Source organism: Lichenostomus cassidix, chromosome 9, assembly GCF_008360975.1.
Source record: "Lichenostomus cassidix isolate B80296 chromosome 9, HeHo_3.0, whole genome shotgun sequence".
NCBI lineage: Eukaryota > Metazoa > Chordata > Aves > Passeriformes > Meliphagidae > Lichenostomus > Lichenostomus cassidix.
Window position 1 is genome coordinate 2,455,072 of NC_139490.1, and position 20,652 is coordinate 2,475,723.

At 41.0% G+C, this 20,652-nt stretch overlaps 1 protein-coding gene across 1 annotated transcript in view; it reads right to left on the reverse strand.

The window, feature by feature from the left end:
• Positions 1-6,343: 6,343 nt before the first annotated feature.
• Positions 6,344-20,652, reverse strand: part of SI (sucrase-isomaltase) — a 43,111-nt gene continuing 28,802 nt past the window's right edge. Inside the window, exons 34-48 of the mRNA XM_085068956.1 lie at positions 20,562-20,624; positions 20,170-20,295; positions 19,445-19,529; positions 18,309-18,447; positions 14,817-14,950; positions 14,327-14,361; positions 14,119-14,235; positions 12,821-12,969; positions 12,040-12,124; positions 11,893-11,949; positions 11,140-11,264; positions 10,851-10,939; positions 9,552-9,601; positions 8,162-8,332; positions 6,344-7,002 (exon numbers count right to left, since the gene is read on the reverse strand). Of these exons, the coding sequence (XP_084925082.1) occupies positions 6,940-7,002; positions 8,162-8,332; positions 9,552-9,601; positions 10,851-10,939; positions 11,140-11,264; positions 11,893-11,949; positions 12,040-12,124; positions 12,821-12,969; positions 14,119-14,235; positions 14,327-14,361; positions 14,817-14,950; positions 18,309-18,447; positions 19,445-19,529; positions 20,170-20,295; positions 20,562-20,624 (1,488 nt within the window). The 3' untranslated portion in view covers positions 6,344-6,939. The remainder of the gene's footprint in view (positions 7,003-8,161; positions 8,333-9,551; positions 9,602-10,850; positions 10,940-11,139; positions 11,265-11,892; positions 11,950-12,039; positions 12,125-12,820; positions 12,970-14,118; positions 14,236-14,326; positions 14,362-14,816; positions 14,951-18,308; positions 18,448-19,444; positions 19,530-20,169; positions 20,296-20,561; positions 20,625-20,652) is intronic.

Below are 20,652 nucleotides of genomic sequence, written 5' to 3' on the forward strand. Positions count from 1 at the left end.
ACAGAGCGCTAAAAACTCTGCAATTTCTGCCTTTCCAGCTTCCCAGGCTGCTCTCTGCTGGCTCTCCCAGCCCACCTTGGGTGCCTCTCCAGCTCTTTGTGCCTCCAGCCCTCTCAGACACATTGCTGCTGCTCTCCCCGTGCTGCAGGAGATCAAACTGCAGCTCATTCCCAGCTCTGGAGGAGGCTGAGCCTCCCTGACAGCCTCCAGCCACCAGAGGAACTTCACAAAATCTCTTTTTTCGTGGCTTTGTTTCCCCAGTTGTCAATTAGCGGGAGGGAAAGTGTCACTCTCGCCAGCAGCTTTAGTTCTGAGCCCAGATTTTTTATTTTTTTGGGATTTTTTTTTTTATTTGGGAGCGTCGTTTGTCAAGAAGTGTCACTCGTGGATGCTTGCTGGGGGTTTTTATGTCTCTGGAAATATTCTTAAAAGATGTTCTTTCATTATCTGGTGTGTTCGTTTAAACCAAGGGCTTTTGAAGTGATGTTGTTAGGCTTCGGGAATTTCTGAAGTCGACAACAATAAAGAAGGCTGGGAAGTTGAAATTCTTTGGTTTCAACAACAATGTTCTTTCTCTTTTTTTTTTTCTCCCCTTATTAGAATATGTGACTTAGGATTTAGAAAAGAAGGGGGAAAAGAGAAGTTTTCCCAGTTTTCACATTTTTCATGTACTATGAACAAACTTTTTTTTTCCCATTTGCAGCTTTTGGTGCTGATTTGATTCTCATCTCGTCCTGGAGAAAATCCAGGGAAGGGAATGGAGCTGGGAAGGCTCTGGAGGAGAAGATGAGGGAACTGGAAAGGAGCTCAGCCTGGAGCAAAGGGGGTCAGGGGGACCTTGTGGCTCTGCAGGGGACAGCTGGGGGGTCAGGCTGTGCTCCAGGGAACAGGGACAGGAGGAGAGGAAATGGCTTCAAGTTGCACCAGGAGAGGTTTAGCTTGGATATTTGGGGAAATTCCTTCATGGAAAGGGTTGTAAGGCATTGGAAAGGCTGCTCAGGGCAGTGGTGGAGTCATCATCCCTAAAAATGTCCAAAAATGAATGGCTGTGTCACTTGGGGATGTGGATTGATGGTGCTGCTGTTCATGGATTGGATGATCCTCAAAATCCTTCCCAACACTAAAAGTCTACAATTCCACATTTTCCTGTCTGTGCTCTTCCAGTAGGATGGCAAAAATCCCTTTAATTGTCGTGCAGGTGGAACCCCTGGGTCACCCTGTGCTCCTCAGGTCCTGTTCAAATTAAATATTTATAAGGTACCTATAAAGTAAATAAGAGTACAAGTGTGATCCTTGCTGTAAAGGGGCTGAGGGACTAACGTGGCTTTTTCTCTCCGTGTAAAACATTTCTTCCTGCTGTTGGCTTGGAAAATGCTGTGGATTTGCTGCAGCAGAATCCCATTTGCAGTTGCTGCAGACACTCAGAGCTGCCTCTGGTGAGCACCTGAGGATGTTCTCAGACTCATTTTGTAACAAGTAATTTTTTTTTTTTTTACAGGATACTGAAAACAACTGAGGGGTCTGAGGGGTTTTTCTGTATTAAAAAAAAATTAAAAATTAACACAAAATTTTAAAAAAATCGGGCTGCAGGAAAAGAAGCATTTATTTTGTCCTCATTCTTGAAGATAATTACTCAAATATTCAGAATGTAGTGTTTTAACCTTGCTACTGCACGTGTGCTAGTTAGATTTATTTTAGCTTTAAATGTGGATTTATATGGTGTTTATGGATTTTCATTAGTATTTAAAGTTACCTCAAAAAAATAAAGGAAGCAAACTGCTTATATTGATCCTACCTGGGTGAACAGGTGGCTGAAATACATTTGTGTGAATTCAGGGCATGAATATCCATAAAAACAAATCTGCCCAGTCACTGAATTTTTACAGAGGAACTTTTTACAGAGTCCCCATGATATGAAAATAATGTTCTTCAAAGATTTAATATTGCAGTATTTTATATTTTATGTAATGGGTATTATATATATATTATTTTTAATAGAAAAGAAATGAGAAAAAGGAGGAAAGAAAAATGAAAAGTGATTTTTTTTTTTTTTTAATTTATTTTTTTTGCCAACTAACTAAATATTTTCCTTTGACATAACCAGTTCTGCAGGATATGGAAATGAATGTCTGCAGATGTAAATATTTCCCATAACAAACCCTTCCTCTATGGGTTGATGCTATAGGTGAGTGTGAAAACCACATTTCCAGCAGATTAAAATGTTTCCTCTCAAAAAAATATTCTGATTTAATCCTCAGTATGGACCTTTGAATGCTGGGAATACATAACCTCAACTTCGACATTTTCACTACATAGTCATTATTTAAAAAAGCTTCTTTTAGTTTTGCTTCCCCTTTATTTAAGGAAAAAAAAATTCATTCTGACCCATAGATGCATTTGTATTCTCATAAATCAGCTTTATGGGGTGGTGGGAAGTGAATTCACTGCCTGACATCTAGGAGTAATAAACACAAAAAATGCCACAGGAATTATCTTGCAGGAGGTGGAGAATTCCAGCTTTTGTTATTCCCCCGCGAGGAAATATTGAATAAAAGGAAAATATGAATTACCTCTCCGGAGCTCTAATGGAAGACTCAGTAAGAAGTGCATTAGAATGCATTATGAGAGGCAAAAAGCCTGACCCAAAATTATCCTCATAAGGTATTAATGGATGGTTCTATTTCCCAGGTACTGAGTGTTGAAATCATGGAATATCTGGAGTTGGAAAGGACTCAAGCTGGAGCAGGTGGGATCTCACCTGAGCACGGCAGAATCTCCTCCTTCACCCTGCTGGGGTCGATCTGTGAGTTCCTTTTTATATATATTCAGAAGAATTTTGAATTATTTGCAAATGAGTTTTATTAATGGAAGCATCAAAGCACAAGAAAGAGGCGCTGAGAGCTGGATTGTCTCATTAGAGCTGTGCAAATGTTTGTTTTGTCTCACAGATGATCATTTCCAGGGCTAGAAATTATCCCAGTGTGTCTCTGTGCTGGGGTTTGCTTTGGGGTTAATTAGTTATTTTGGGGTTAATTAGTTATCTGTGGTCAGAGGATCCAGGTGCCAAAATAAAAGAGATTCCTCTTTATCCTGCCCATGGCAAGAGCTTGGATTGAGATGATTTTTAAAGTCATTTCCAACTCAAACCGTTCTGGGAATTCCGTGATCCACGTGCTGTTCCTGGGAATTCACAGAGCCTGGAGAAAAAGACTTAAACATCCTATTTTTCATCTGAGAGAATAAAGTATAAAAATCAGAGGTATTTTTCAATATAACACAGGGGGAGCCATGGCCTGGCTCACCTTAGCACGTAGCTTTTGGTTTATTTCCCTTGTCACCAGGTGAGAAAATACTTATTTTCCATCTGGGATATGACAGTGAAAGAAGTGGGGTGGGATGTGGGATGAAAGGATATTTCCAAACAAAAAAGGGTAAAAAAGTTAAAAACCACCTTTGGATGTGCCCCAAGCCTGCAAGTGCCACAGGAATGATAAATCACTTAGATCACTTTAAATCACTTGAAACTATTTGGGGACAAAGGGATTGGTGAGAGTTTGTTTGTCTGTGCTCTCTGAATGCAGAAATTCACTGCTCTCTTTGGAATTCATTTAGGAACAAATATTAATAAGGAAGGTGTTTACCTGCATCACTGTGCAGCAACAAATCATTTAATGGGAGCTCTTGAAATGAGGTAATTGATCGTTGAGGACTAAGATATGTACTGCTGATATTAAAAAAATAATAATTTTAAAGATTTTTAAATGTTTTATTTATGCCGTTTTCCTTAATTAACATCGTTGGTGTAACCCCACATTCCCCCAGTGCTGAATTTTATTTAAAACTCTACAAATATCTTCATCATTGCATTGCAGATCTCCGTGGTGGTTGCATTAAAAAACAGCAGAACAAAGCCAAGCCATCCCTGTGAAGGAAAAAAACAAAAGTTACCTCGGCAAAGAGAGGATTTCATTTTGATTTCTGAGGGGCTGTTATGCAAGAGCTGCAGGAGAAGTGGGACGAGGAGAACAAGGAGGGTCGATATCCAGAGTTTAAAGGTAGGCAGCTGATCAAAGGTTAAACACAAGAAAAGAAATGATTCCATTCAAGTTAAATATAGGACGTCGTAACCTAAATAGGTGCTTGGCTTCAATTAAAACCCTTAGAAAAGGCTTTTGTGCTGGGGGGAAGTTCTCAAAGTCAGGCAAACTTTGTTTTTTTACTGCTTGGAAAGATCTGTGGGAAGGGATTAGGCTCTCCAAAGGATGGGAGATCTCAGTTTTCACTCCCGAATGTTTCTGGTTAGAAAGGGGAGAGGGCAGAGCTGATGAGATCCAGTTAGGGTTGCACCATGCAGAGGTGGCATGGAAATATTTATTTCCTTTCATGATTGAACATGGTGGGATTGTGTGGATCAAAACAGGGGAGAGGAGATTTTGTGGCTCTTATTTTAAAGGATGTCTTTAAAATGTCTTAAAAATCTTTATGCTGTTCTGAGGGCAGAAAGTATCACTACAGATAACATTTATTAAACACAGATCTGACGCTGTAAATACTGATAAGAGCTGCTGTTCAATTTCCCATTAATCTGTTAAAAACAACCAGCAGAATTAAATATATTGGTGAAAGCAATAACCAGAGGTTACAGAAGAGCCCAACTCTTCCCAGGCTTCCCTTTGCTGACTTTGTTCAAACACATCCCAGTTCATTGCTCTCCAGAACAATCTTTTCCAGGAGAAAATAACCCGAACCAGCGAAGTTCTGCCGTTTTTAGGCAGCAGCTCTTTTGGATTCAACCCAAATCCACAACTCCAGTCCTAGACTTCTATCCAAGCATCAAACCAAGATCCCAAGGCCAGGCTGGACAGGGCTGGGGACAAACTGGGACACTGGAAGGTGTCCCTGCCATGGCTGGGGTGGCACTGGGTGGGATTTGAGGTCCTTCCAACCCAACCATTCCACAATTCTACAAAAACCAGAGCTGAGGATGTTTTTCCCCATGGATCCATGGCATTGGAAAGCTGTTAGAGCAGCTCCTGGACACAAGGATTTCACCCCAGCTCCTGTGGCTGTGTCCTCACGAGGTGGTTTGGATATTTAATATTTTCTCTCTCACACAGCAGATCCTTCCAGCTGTTCCCATGCTGGCAAAGAAAACCACAGACCTGGGGAACCTCCTCTAGATCAGAGTCTTTGCTCTCCTCCATCCCTGGGGTACTTTCAACAGCCAGGTAATGGCAAATAATATTTTTAACAGATACTTTTTGGCCATCCTGCTTCAAATGTCACTTTTATTTGCCTTTCCTGCATTGGGTACTCAATGTCAATTTTATCCATTTTTAAAAAGAGCTGGAATATTTCAGTATCAGCTGTCTCCTGGCCTGACCCTGAGTGTAGGGTTTGTTTCAGGGGAGGAAATGGAGCTCTCTATCTGCCTGGAAGGTCTCCTGAGATTATTGAAAGGAACCCACTGGTCAGGGAGCATTTCTAAATCACTTATTCCATAATTATTATAATGTGCATAATGCCTCATATGCATTAAACATTCAACTGAAATGACTCTGAGTGTGAGAGCAACCATACAATAAGGGGGAAAAAACCTTTATTTTACATAACAGAATTTAAAATTTTAATAATGTGAGTAATACACGTAGTGTGTGTTTAAGTGCATGAATTATATATGTATGTGCAGCACATACCAAATGTGTATTTAAACACTTAAACTTTCCACACTGCCTAATTTGAAGTGCATCGCATCGAATTAGCTTTTAACATTGCAGTTGCAAATAATCATCATTCCAAAAGTCATATTGGAATGTATTCACATTGGTAATAGCAGTGAAAACACCACCAGGCTTGACTTTACCCTTGGAATCACATGAGATCTACATCTCCAGCAAATGTAAAGAGGAACTTTTAAAATCTTCATCATTTATCAAAGAGTTCCTGGAAATTTTATTTACCAAAATGGTAAAATTACTCCTAAATTATAATTTTCTCTGAATTGCCAACTTCATTATCATTTCACAGTGAAGTTTCAAGAAATTCACCCCTATAATTTGCATTAATCCACCTGTGAGATGTTGGCTATTGAGTTTTTTACCCCAAAATTTTAAAGCAAAAAAGGTAAAGAGTGCAAAGCACAGTCATTGGAGTTTGCCATTACCCCCAACAGCAGTTTATTTCCATCAAATTTAATTCTAAATATATTTTCCCAGTCTCTTTAGTTCATACGCTGCACTCTTGGGATAAAAAGATCCTTTTTATGCTGAATTACTCTTACAGCAAACACACAACAACATTTCCTTCAGTGAAATAAACACACAGAGACCAACATTGGTTAATTAACTTGAAACTTTAGGTTTTATTTTACAACTTCAGGTCAAAACATGGGAGACACAAATATCTGGCTGAAGTCATACAAAACCCTCCAGTTTCAAATTATTTTTTCAAGTATCTTGGAATTTTATCGATCAACAACTTGAAATATTGTATTTTGCTAAATCAGTCATCTGAAAATGTTTACTTTTACTTCATCTGGCCCTAAATTCTTCTCTATATTAGTGACTTGCATGGGTTTAATTAAAATTCAGAGGGAAGTTAAATAGAGGCAAAATTATGGCTTTAAATCCCTTCAGGTAATATCAACTGCATCTTATTTACAAACCTTGTCAGACATGAAGTCAGACAGGAATTCTGCTCATAGAAAACAGAGTTTTCCCTTCAATTCTCAGTTCTCAAAGATTATTTTTTCCTAAAGTGCTGCTGCTGCCACTTGACTGCTTTATGTACAAAATACCTGGATAGGAACTGACTGCACTGCTGTGGTTTTTAAGGTAAAAAAAAAAATACTCCAGGATGACAAAAAGGCACTTTGAAAATTGATAAATAGTTTTCAAAACGTGAGAAAATGCAGAGGTGTGGCGGATGGGATTTTCCATTTTAGCTCCACTGCAGCCTGTAGTTCTGACCCAGCTGCAGCTGAAGTCCAGTGATGGTCAGGAGCTGAGAATAAAACACAAAAAATGCACATTTAGATAAATCTGTTAGGAAGATCCGTGGTGTTTTCTGTGCTCCGTGGAGATATTGGCTTCTCATTTGAAACTACAGTAGTTTATTCCTCTTTTTTTTATGTTTGTATCACTGTAAACACAGTTTAACCAGCACAGATTGGGGAGTCTGACCATGACCCTCTGATCGCTTCTTTTATTCACAGACTCTCTTAGAACTGAGGTTCCTTTCATTTTTAAAATATGGCAATTTTTTAAAGGCAGCAAAACTTGAAATATACTGTAGCTCAACAGTGCTTGTGATTTTTTTTTTTCCATCAAAAAGTCAACAGCAGAATGAAACAATTCCGTTCTCTTTTATATTTTTAACTCTTTTTTTTTTTTTTTTTTGGTACAAACATTCCATAGTTCTGGCTTTCCCCTGAAAGAGAGGAAGAACTAAAACAGGAGAGAATGCCGAATTTCAAAGGAAAGGTAGGAAAATCTCTGAAACAAGAGGCTGGACACTCTCATTGCTGTCTGGGCAGGCAGGAGCTGGTGATTCCCTGGAAAGACACAATCCAGGGAGGTGCAAATCCTCTGAATTTGGTTGAAGGTTTCCCAATAACTTCAGGAAAAAGTGGGATTTACCTTCCACTTATAAAAACTGGGAGCTGCAATGCCCAGAGCTGAAATGGGACTTGACAGAGCAAAACATGGTGGGAGAAAATCAGGGCTGGGAAAGGGAAATGTTGTCAGACAAGAACAACAATGGGGTCATGGAGAGACCATGAAAATACTCAGAGGTGCTTTCCCACACCTCCCAGGCTGCAAGGAAGCTGGTAGGAAACAAAATCCACTTTTTTTCCAGTGCCAGAAGTGGTTTGGGTTCCCCAGCAGGGATTTCTGTGCTTCAAAACTCTACCACCCATTACATATATTCTATATGATAAATTGTATTGTAGGATCATTACCTGATGGCAGCTTGTGCATCTCTCTGAAATGGGGTATGTTTTGAAAATGGTAAGTATAGAAATATTTGAATATGGGAAATATAGAAATATTTTAAATATAGAACTATTTTAACTATTGTATTACAGCTGAGTCTCCATGGGTTTAAGAGCACAAATTCAGATGTGAAACCCTTTTTTTCCGCCCTGCCAGCAGCATCTCACCTTCTTGGCGCTGTCGTAGTTGGAGGCGTGGGGTGACTGGATTGTGGCTCCATTCTGGGACACTGTCACCTGCTGGACTCTGCTGGGCAGCCCCAGGACTTTGATGTCAGTGAACATCAGGTTGTTGGGGTCAGTGTATCTCTGGTGTGTCACTGTGATATCCAAAACGTTCTGAAAGGAGGAGGAGCAACAAATGTCAGACATTGGGATCAGGCTGGTGCCAGTCCAGAGAAGCTGTGGCTGTCCCTGGATTGCCCTGGAAATGTCCAAGGCTAGGTTGGACAGGGCTGGGAGCAGCCTGGGATGGTGGAAAATTTGGAACGAGATGATTTTTAATGTTCCTCCCAACCCAAACCACTCCATCATTCTGTGAAGTCCACTTGAGCTTTCCATTTGCTGTCCTCACTCCAGAATTTTTTCCAATGTTTGTTTTCTAATACCTCTGTGTTCTTATTCCTTTTTCAAATGCCGAAGGCTTTGCTTTTAATCACTTTGCTAACCTGGCCACACCCTGAGCTCTGCTGTCTGTAATTGTGTCTTTAAGGAGTGAAGCAGCAAGAAGTTCTCACCCCCTGAAGGCACAGCAAATGCTGCAGGACAAACCTCTCCTTCCCTGCCTCTCTCACCTTCCAGGTTCTGCTCCAGGCCCTGATTTTTGCCCTCCCAGAACACCTTCTGCCTCCCCATCACCTCCTTCAGGACTCACAGAACTCCTCATTACTGAGATTTCAAGTAGATTATGGATTTTTAGGATATACCCAGATCTCACAGATATGGGCTGTGCTGTAATTCTACATATTTAGTGCTCAGAGGGTGAGTATTTCTCATTGTTGGTTGATTCAAGACCTCCTTAATTAGGCTTTTCCTTACTGAGTTTTTGTGAGAGCAGGAAAAGGTGCATTTATTTTATAATCTCCTTACAACTGCAAATATTGAGTATTAGCAAAACAAACTTTCTTCCTTAGCAATTAACACCCTTTTATTTGACAAAGACAGAATTAAATGAGAAGAAAGAACAGTGTGGATAAAATTAGCAGACATTGTGGCACACTGGAAAATAATGAAATTAGAAAGTGTTTTCTCCTACAATAGAAAGAGCTTTCCTTTTAAACCAAAAGTCCCTATAATTAGAGCCTAATTTATTTCCAGATATTCAGCTGGTTATGGTAAGAAGTGAAATCTGACAATTGTACTTAACAATACACTTCAGAATCACTCCTGAATTCATTCTTAATCACATTTCTTGTAGTCTAATCAACTGTAAGCACAATTTAATGTCAGGCTGGGATATGTAGACATTAGGAAGACCCAAATTAAAATACCCTTAGTTAAGAACATAATAGAATCACCTAAAGTGACTATTAAATAAATATGAGCCAATGTGACTCACCTGATTAGCAGTAAATGATGTTAGGAGGTAAATACCATCTTCATATGCATCTGTTATAAAGGAAGAATAAAAGAAATTAAAAGGGATAAAATGTCATTGCTGTTCACCTTCTTTAAGACATCAAAAATTCAGTTCAGGAATTACGTCCATAGAGAACTTACAAATACAAGGTATGTATTTATATGTAAATAAGGAGAAGTTGTGCATTTCCAGAAGATCAATGCTATTAGACATAAGGTATTTTCGGTGTATTTAATCTTTAAAGGAGAACATTTTAGAGGTAAGGTATAAAAGCAGGCAAAGAAACAGCAGTGGGAAGATCAGGGGTGTTTAGATGAGGAGGAGAAAAAATGTTTCTGTTTCTCACTGAAGTCATTCCCCACATCCCACTCCATTCACTGCCCAATGCCAGGTGACACCTGGCCATGCTAAAGGCTGCTGCATCCCCAAAATCGCTGCTGGGGATTTTCCCAGCCCTATAATTCAGCTGCCAATGCCCTCAGAGCAGTGCTGAGATCTGAGCAGGGAGGCTCCTGCCTTGCCACACTCACTGTGTGAGATATTCCTTGTGATCCATGGAAATTCCATTCATCACCAGATTCCCTGAACGTGGCCATGATTTCTGAATCCCAGGCAGTGAGGGGTGGGAAATCCCTCCAGCTCCACCACCAGCCTCCTGCAAACTCTCCCCTTATCCTTCTATGCAAAGCACATTTCCTGCACTCCTTGCGGGAATCTCCATCTGGCTGTTATTACAAGGGTAAAGCACTCGGGATGGGGAGGATAAATGACATCTCAGCATCTCTTATCTGCAGACAATTTCAATTTAGCAATGCTGAGGAAATTAGCTAAAGCTCTCCCAAGATCTATGGTTATGTTTCCCATAGGTTTGAGGACAAATCTCTGTTATCAGCCTTGCCTCAGGCCCAGGGCACGATTTCATTTATACAACGTATTAATTCTATAAATCACGGCGTTGTGGGGTTTAAATCAGGAGCAATCATGTTGCTGTAATGCTGAGCTGTAGGTTTAATTCCAGTTTTGCCTCTGAAGGGGGGGGGTCAGATGTGTCCCCCAGAAATGGGTTGATTTTGGGCAGAGTCCATCCTTCCCCTCTCTTGATACTCTGACACCCCAAATTTGGGTTCATCTCTCTCTAATTCCCATCCTTGGATTTTATTTTGTCTGTTTTAATTTGGGCTTTGAGCATCTCCCTCTCTGGGCAGCCTGTTGCAGTGTCCAGCCATTCCCACAGCCAAAAAAAAAGGGTTTTAGGAAAGGAAGAAGACCTGGACGTACCAATGCGAACCCCATCATCCCAGTAGAGGTGTCCTTTGGCAGACAGATCATCATCCAGAGCCACCGTCAGTCCCATCGGGTTTTTCCGGCTGTGGAAAACACAATTTCCCCTCAATTTCCTCAGCTAATCTCATTCCATATTTCCCAAATGGTAATTTTTTTACAGAAACGCTGTCCACCACCCAGTTGGCCATCTTCCCATCCCATACTATTAAAGGAGACCATTGGGGAAAAAAAAAACCAACAACAAAAAAGACAGATTAAATGTAAATTTTTCAGCAAATCTTACCTGTAATGGGTTGTATTAGCAGGTCTTTGCCAAGGCAGGATGTATCCACCTCGGATGTGCAGGTTGATGTGATCCAGAGGAGCTGCTACATTTTGGTATTCTCTCCTAAAGCCAGTTTCTGTATCCTACGTACAAAAAAAAAGGAATTTTTACAGGGTTTTTTCTTCAGAGTGAACTGATAATATTTCTCTAGACGGGTTAATTAGGAGTTGCTGCTTCAGGAGGAACATTAATAAGAGAAACGCTGGAATTTTGGCTCTGTAAAAGGCTGGCCTGACCGTGGGTGATGGCAGCTGAACCAAAGGGGCCAAGCAGGTGAAACACAAACCTGTGATTAATAAAGGCAGATTTGATTCTGCTCTTCCCATTGCCAGATCTTTTATTGTTTTCTGGGAAAAAATTACACAGCTAAACCTGTTTTTTCTTTCTCTATTGGAGCATTCCATTACAAAAACCTTCTGCGTATCACTTGAGGGTTACAGAAAGTGAAAAGAAATGTAAATTAAAGATATTACTTCACCTTTTCATTTACTGTAACTCTGGTCATGTTATTATACATTATTATAAAGGAATGGAGGATTTTTACTATTTTTTTTTAATCAGCTATGCAGGTTTTATATTTCTAAGAACTTATATTAAATGCAAATTAGGCAGGAGAGGGTTCCCACCTCCCTGCCACCCTCAGCACCGTGAAAAGACATAAAATATAAGCTAAAATATGAGTTTTAACATCCAATTTTTGGGATGACTTACCGTGTGGTAATCGTACCAGCGGGCGTCGGGGAAATAAGCGTGCACTGTGCGCTCGTTCTGCAATGAAACACACCAATGTTAGGCACCTCCAATCAGAAAGTGGAGCTTAATTAAACTGATTTTAATAATAAATTCCTGAAGCCCCACCGGTGCCAGCACAGGGCTGATGAGCAGGCCAGGACCCCAGAGGAATTGCTGATCGATGTCCCACGTTGTTTTGTCATGCACAAACCTGGCAGGGGAAACAGCAAGAACTGAGCTTTTCCAGAGCTCCTTCTTGGAGAAAACTTTGTCAGTAATTTGACCTACTCTTTCTAATAGCTATTTCCTCATTATTGCTGTTAATAACTGATTGATCAATTAATGGTTGCCAGGAATGGTAAAAATTAATGTTATGGTGACAGAAATGTTAGTGCTTAGCTTTAGGATTTTTTCCATTTCTTTGCTTTTGCTTTCCGGTACCTTGAGACAAGGAAATTCTGAAGGTCTGTTGTGCTTGGCCAGTATTTGTAATAATAAAATAATAATATAATAAAAGACTAATAATATAATATACTATAGTATAATATACTATAATAGACTATACTATAATAGGCTAATGCTATACTATACTACACTGTACTATACCATAAACACTATATATTAATAATACATTATTAATGTCTTAATGTAATAGAATTGATATAAATATTGGTATCATAAAATTTGGGACACACTGGGACAAACTTTCTAATCTGAGCCACTATTTTCTTGGACAGTTGCTTTGGAAAAAAGCAAATCGCCCCATGCAAAAAACTCAGTTTTTCCCAGCCAAGGCTTGGAGTTTTTTACTGAAAGGAAAAATGCTGTAACTCTGTTGTCAGGGGGTCACAACTAAAGAAGTTTTAATGGGAATTCTTGGAAAGGAGAGCAGAGGAATTGCACTTACTCGTGGAGAACAGGGCGGATGACAGTGCTGCCCTGGGAGTGAGCATCGTGCATCAAGGTGTAGAGATAAGGCAGCAGGGTGTATCTGATGGTCAGCACGTCCCTGGACATGCCTTGGAACGTGGCGTTCCAGGCAGCAGGATCTTGCCTCTGAAGGAGGAGAGAGTGTTGTTAGAGAAGGTGGATTGTACTGTCTGGAAAAGCTAGGAAAAAATCTACACAGCAAGACAAAGCCAAGGAAATTTCTCCTCTGAAGTAGAGCATCTTCATTTACTTATTCTTCAGTTGAGGAGCAAGTAAAAACAGTGGCTGTCACTGTCAGCCCTAGTAGGGGAATTACAAAGGAAAAGCTGATAAAAACCCAGGGGAAACAGCAAAAAAAGTAGAATGCAAAGTGTCCCCAAGGTGTGACACATCCTCTGTGCCCAGACAGTCCCAGGCACTCAGCTCTGATGGCAGGAGAGCTCCCAGGCTCTGCCAAATGGATGGAACAATACCTTGGCAAATTGGGGAGGAGTGGGAGCACCACGATAACCCTGAATCTGCATTTTGAAGGCTTTCAGAGGCTCTGGAAGGTGTGTGCTGAGAGATAAAGCACCAGCCTTTGACAAGGAGACTTTAATCCATTAGATATTTGCCATCTAAATAGCTCCACTCTGCTAGACCTGAAGCTTTCCCTGAAACAGAAGTGCTGTTTCCTTTTTTTTAAATTTTTCCCAGTTATCTTGTTTTACAGCTTTCTCCACTCCAGTCCTCAGCCTGCATTTAGGCAATTATTTCCCTTTCCTTTGAACAGAAATACAATATCTGATGGTGGCAAATGTGCAAAGCACAGAAATTCCTGAGTCTCACTCCAGCATCTTATTACAGAGCCCCATTTTCTTGTTTGTTGTATAATTATGGGCAATTAGGGCTGAGAGCAGCGAGGTCACTTCTGCTCCTTGAAGTGTGTTTGCTGTAAAAACTCCATTGCTGTAGCACATGGAAACCAAAATGGCACAGAGGGGAAAATATGGAGAGTTTGGTTCAGTGAAAGCAAAGTCAGAAAGTGTTTCCTTCAAGTGTCCAAATCCCCTCAGGGGCAGAAAACCTCCCAGGTGAGGGGGAGACTTACCGCAGAGCCAGCATAGAAATAATGACAATTTTTATTCCAAAAAGAGCCAAAAGTGTTTTTCCTTCTCCATTTTACTTAGAATGTGGGTTTTTTTGAGCCAGGCCAGTTGTGCATTGTCCTGGCTGGTTTTGCCTGGGTGTTGCAAAGGCCCAGCTGCTTACAGCTATTAAAATATTGTCACTCACGTTTGTTCCCTTCTCGTTGTGATTCCTGGAATAGGGGTAGAATGCACCCAGCTGCATCCAGCGAATGCACATCTCATAGTCGGCGTTCTTGAAGAAGCCACAGATATCAGCTCCAGTCTGAAATTTTTAGAACAAACCAAATGGAAAATTGTATTATCATGTTCAGCATCGGGGTAATTAAATGTAAGTTAATAACTCATGGACTTACATAAGATATTCCGAAGAGACTGAACTCCATCATGCCTGAAAAGAGAAATAAATCAGTGTTACTGGCTGGGTTTTTTTACATTATGGTTACACAGACAATATTTATTATATTGCTGAGTGAGAAAAAACCAAATACAAGCTCCACAGTTTCTCTAATGTGTTATATTTTCCTGCTACAGGAAGAGATGGGATGTAGGTGGACAGGAGAAAAGAAGAAAAGGAGTGGCAGGCCACAGGGCATGGAGGGCAAGGGAATTAAAACAGTTCTCTGGTGCAGAAGGAAGTAAGAAGCAAAAAAATGGAATTGACCACAAATTCTGGCTGCTGAACCAGCTTTTTCAGCCAAAATCACGTGAATACCAAAAGCAAGGAGGTGAAGAGAAGCACAGCAGGTTGGAGCCAGCTGCTCAGTGAAGCTTTAAGGTTCCCCCAACCCCAACCATTCCCAATTCAGTGACCCCACCAATGCCACCCCTTCTGCTGCCACCTACCAATGATGGATTTGTGCAGCTGATCCCAGGCTGCTGTGTTGTCCCCAAGCCAGTGTCCTGCCCATCTGCCACTGCTGGGGTAGGTGGAGCGCGTGATGACCATTCCTCTCTCATTGGTGGCGAGGTGCAAACCCCTGGAGGGGAAATACACAGGGCAAAATGTCACAGGGGGAATATTGCAGGAGGATTTGTTGCATTAGAGCCTCTGAAAAGAATTATTCGGGATTATATTATCATATAATATAAATATTAATATAATATAATACTATAGAATGTAATAGAATACAATACAGTAGAATATAATAGACTAGAATAGAGTAGATTGGAATACAATAGAATAGAATGGAGTAGAATATGGTGGAATACAGTAGAATAGAATATATTATTATATGTAATAATAATGAATATATTAATGTTACATAAAATAATGGAATTATTATTATTACATACAATAATGTGATTATTATCCACTGCATTATAAACATCCAATCCATACTTTTTTTTTATGGCCATTCAGTATGAGCCACAGAAAATCTCAGCAATGTTTGCCAACCTGCAGCTGCAAGCAGAGCTGGCAAACAAGGAGGAGTTCAAACACACTTTTCCAGCTCAGGCTCACTCCTGTGTGGGAAAACAGGAATGGAGCAGAAGTTTTCTAAGCCCATTTTCTAAGGGCTCTGCAATGTGTTCCAGGGCACATCGTTCCTTTCTTAAAATGCCCAAAAGCTTGAAGCAACAGCTGAAAATAATTTAGCAAAAGTCAAACCAAAAGGCTCACAAGAGTGAAAACAGAGATAGCAGGAATATTGGGTCTCTCAGTATAAGTTTAGGTGACTAAAAGGTACTGGAATAAAAATTTAAAAAAAAAAACCCAGAGTTGGGGATTTGTAGTCACTTCAGAAAGACCAAGGTGACAGGATATCAATATGAATATTAGTCAGAAAATTGCCCTGATTAAACCCCACTGCTCTCCAACGTGAGCTTCACCATAATTGCCCAAACTGCTGCTCAATAAGGCACTGTTTACTTATTTTTCTATAGGATTTGCAGCTTTAGTGACACCATAATTACAGCAAAGATACACAAGTCACTTAAATTACTGCAGCAATTAAACCACACTAATGTGCCTCAATTATTTCCTCCAAGACAAACAGCAAGTTTTCTAGGATCCTTTCTTTCTTTGTGAGATGCCATCCAGCATTTTCATTCTCTGTTTGCTTTCCCTGTGTCAATAATGCCTTGGAAGGGGCAGCTAAAATTTGAATTTAATCACACGACTTGAGTGTTCTGTGACTGGAGGCTCAGGCCTGGAGCTCCATGGCTCTATCCATGAAAAACAATTATCCAGGTCACAAAGGCTGAATTTACCTCCAAACAGCTCCTGTATTCACTAATAAGGGTTCTGGCTATGCAAAAAACCTCATTACAGAAGAGCAGCAGCAAGGCAATATCCCAGAATTTCTGTGTTTAATGGACAGAGAACTGAAATGACATCAGGTTACATAAAATATTGAGGCTCACTTTTCAGCTGCAGTCTTTTGTGAGTTTTGTGTGCAAATAATCTTTCTGTTTGGATGGTTTAGTATCAAAGTGAATTATTACATTTCTTCAGTTTCGCAAGTACTCCTTCAGTTACTGCCAAAGAATAAATTTGGGGTTGAAATATATGTATATATATTTTGCAGATAACATTTTCTATAAATTTCCAGGGTGAGAATATCTGTGTAAGCTGTGAAATTTATTGCAGTGATTTCTGTTACGGTGCCTCGCAAAAGAGAGGGGAATATTTCAGTTCGTACTTTAAACACAGAAACGATGGTGATATTCCTTTCCCTGTCAAATCCTTGTCTGTCCCATTGGGTTTGCACAGCAAGGTTCTGATAGCAGGGGGGCTGCAGGGGTGACTCCAGTGAGACATTCCTGAAGCTTCCTCATTTTTGATAGAGCCAGTGCCATCTGGGTCTAAGAAGGACCATCTTGGCTGAGCCCACCAGCAGCACTGAGTGATTTTGGGATAAGAGGTGTAAAAAAAGGGAAAATGTTGCTCCCAGCATTAGAGGAGCTGGAGAGAGGAGTGAGGATATGTGGGAGCAGCAGCTCTGCAGACCCCAAGGGCAGAGCAGAAAGGCTGGGATTGTCCTGCAGCCCAGGGAGCTCCATGGGGAGCAGAGATCCACCTGCAGCCCCTGGAGGAGCCCAGGCAGGGCAGGAGGATGCCCAGGGAGGCTGTGATCCCATGGGATGGCTGAGGGAAGAGGAAGAGAGGGAGGAGGAAAGAGCAGCAGAGACAACAAGATGAACTGACTGCAATCCCTGTTCCCTGTCACTCACCTCTGCTGGGGAGGAGGTAGAAAACAGGGAATGAGTTAGAAAAGAAGTGAAGACTGGAGGGAGTGAAGGTTTGGTTTTAATTGTTGTTATCCTCCCTGATTTGATCGGTTGCAAATTAAACTGATTTCCACAATTGAGCTGTTTTGCCTGGGACACTAATTGGTGAGTGATCTCTCCCTGTCCTCATCTCCATCCACAAATCTCTCTCTATCCTTCTGAGGAAGTGAGAGCTGGAGGGGCTTTGGAGCCCAGCCAGGGCAAAACCCACCACGTTTTGTGACGCCCAAATGCCATGGGATTGGGCTGACAGCACAGGGATCAGACATTCATCCCCTCCTGTCCTGCCAGCAGTTTCATCCCTGCCTTGACTGGCAGGGCTGCACACTCTGCCATTGGAGCATCCCCTGACAAACCCCAGCAGCCCTGGGATTTCCTCCCTTTATGGTAATATCAAAGTTACCAAGGGCTTTGAGGTCGTTAAGACCTGAACAGAAGATCTGTGCCTTGCTCGCTGGTTGAATTGTAAATGCAACAGCCCAGCTCCATTATCATCACATCGGTGTTATCTCAAGCAGGCTGGGGGACAATTCTTGGGGACAGATAATGACGTTTGCCTTGGAATTGGGGACAGAAATTCTTCAAAGTAAAGCTTTACGCACACACTTTGCATTTTAAAAGCCACCCTTCCCCCTTCCCACTTCATTTTAAATAGAGAACATAATCCAGTCCTTCTGAAATTCACACGATTGAAAAACTCTCCTCATTTTCCCTGCTGTAAAGTGAAAAGGGAAAACCAGAATCACCCTGGAGTAAACCAGGCAGACCCAGCAAACCTAGGAACACCAATTACATTATGTTTTAATTACAGCAATCACGTGCAGAAGGGGATGATTGCAGTGGAACCATGGAAGCACAGACCTCCCTCACCCTCTCCTGCAGCTCAGGGAGATCCTGACTGGAACAATTCCAGGAGCTGCTCAGCCCTTGGAACATCCAACTCCTCTCAGAGCTGGGCTGAGAACCCAGAGAGATCAGAACGAAGAGAAAGATCACTCAGGCATCTTAAACAAACCAGTGGGAGGTTCAGCTGTAGAAATGCAGCCATGGAATATCCCTTTGGAACACGTTTTGGAGATAGCATGGAACATGCAGAGCACTTACTCCAGGCTGGGTTTGGCTTGGGACCATCCATACAGACTGTGGACATCGAAGTGTCTCACTGGGGTTCCATCTGCAAGGTGTTGTTGACCTTCCATGCATGGAGTTTTGATGATCATTCCTTCTGTCCTGAATCCCAAATCTTGTGGAGGGGGAAGAAATATATTTATTATTAATAACAAGCATGTATTAATCATTTGAGATACTTTTTCTTAATTTTCATAATCTGTTAGGCATTCAGTCTCTTTTAGGCGTCTATATTGTCACTAATTTATTTATAATTATAAAAATAGCATTTCCAAACTGGAATGTTGCCAGTATTCCTCTGTAAATATCTGGGTCTGTGGATGTTTTAATAGTTCAGTTGCAGATGCTGTTACTACACAAACTCAAAGAATAATCAGAATATACCAGAAAATATTTCAAATCTTTCTAAACACTGTCACAGCAACCACATAAACAGAAAAATGGTTTTTCTGTGGTGGGGGTATGGTCTGGGTCTGAATATTAATTTCCTGGAAATTCCTGAGAAACCACTCATAAAACCTGAATACAGCAGTAAGCAGCCAGAGTATGCTAATAAACCATTAATAAATAATTCCTAATTAGTACTACTTTACACCAGTACTTCAGGAAAGCCGAGCTAAGAAAGCGAAGCATTTCAAGCATTTGACTGCTCACATAAATACTAATGAGAGGAGACACATGGATATTTTCTAAATTTTTAATTAATTGCATTATTCATCTGAGAAAACTGCAAAACAGAGAGCTCAATTCTCTGCCATGCCTCAAGCAAAGCACTTACACACAAAATAGGGATCAAAATCCATATGCAGCGAGGAGCTGGAAATAACTTTATTTTTACAAAGTGCTGCACAGCTCCTGCTGACAGAGCTGGGCTTGGAGTGTTCCATAATCTCAGAAATAAAGGAGTGAGGTGTTGTGGGTTTATAAACCCATCTTTATTTAGGCTTTTACACCCCACATAGCTGGTAAGAATTAATGTATTAATATAACATAATTGATATAAATATTAGTATAATAAAATTTGGGACAGACTGGGACAAACTTTCTAAAAATCTAGAAAGTTTCAAGAAAAAGAAAAACCTAGAACTGTTTCAAGGAGGGATCAGACTTACGAGGCATGTAGGGTGGGTTGTTCAGCAGGGCGTTCCTACAGCCACCTATGGCGCCATTCATGAAAGCTGCTGGTTCATTCATGTCCTAAAAACACAGAGAAAAACCCCACTGTTTTTGCTTCGAGCCTACAGAACACCAGAAATCCTGAATTACACGCAAGCAGCGTTTGCAGGATTTCTCAGGATTCCCTGTGGCTGCAGTCTCAGTTGGACATCCAATGATCCATAAAGGGTTGGCAAAAAGGCAGGAGAGGAACTTTCCATGAGGGTTTGGAGTGACAGGAAAAGGGGGAACGGCCTTGAGCTGAAGAAGGGCAGGGATGGATGGGATGTTGGGAAGGAATTCCTCCCTGGGAGGGTGGGGAGGGGATGGAGTGAATTCCCAGAGAAGCTGTGGTGCCCCTGGATCCCTGGAATGTCCAAGGCCAGGCTGGACAGGCTTGGAGCAACCTGGGATGGTGGAAGGTGTTCCTGTCATGGCTGGGGTGGGAATAAAAGATTTTTAAGATCTCTTCCAACTCAAGCCATTCTGTGATCCAACAATTCTTTGTTTCAAGGGAAGAACCTCCAAGATCATCAAATCCAACGTTTCCTTGGTGGGAATTCAACACCAGATACCTCTGCCAGAGCGGTGCAGCTATTGTAGGAATTGGGAATTGTGGTGCTCTCCACCTGTGTCTGGCAGAGAAAACCAACCCAGAAATCAGATTTATTTCTACACTTACAGTCCACAGGCCATCAAACTTGATGCCTCTCGTGGGATGGTTGTAGGCCTCCACGATTTCCCTCTTCCACCACTCCTGCGTGGAATTGCGGAAGAAGTCTGGGTAGGCAGAATGTGCTCCGTAGAGCTGTGAAAATAGAAGGAAAACAAGACAGATAAGGGGATTGAAGGTATTCCACAGTTAAAATTTTGGGATTAAAAAAAAAATTAAAAGGACAAAAAATAACTACTTATTCACTAATTTTTTTGGCTCTTCGGAAGGTTTAACCAATTTCTGCAACTTATTCCTCCCATAAAATTTATCAAGGAGTTTGCTGCTATTTCCATCAATTAATTCATTTAGTTAATAAATGTCTATATTTGAGTCCAGAACCAAACCGTGTCAATATTTACCGTTTGTTGTGTTTGCTCAGGCAGCGACTCGTTGACTGTGATATTGGGAAGGAATGACCACACCTAACAGGAAAAAAAAAATAATTCAAAT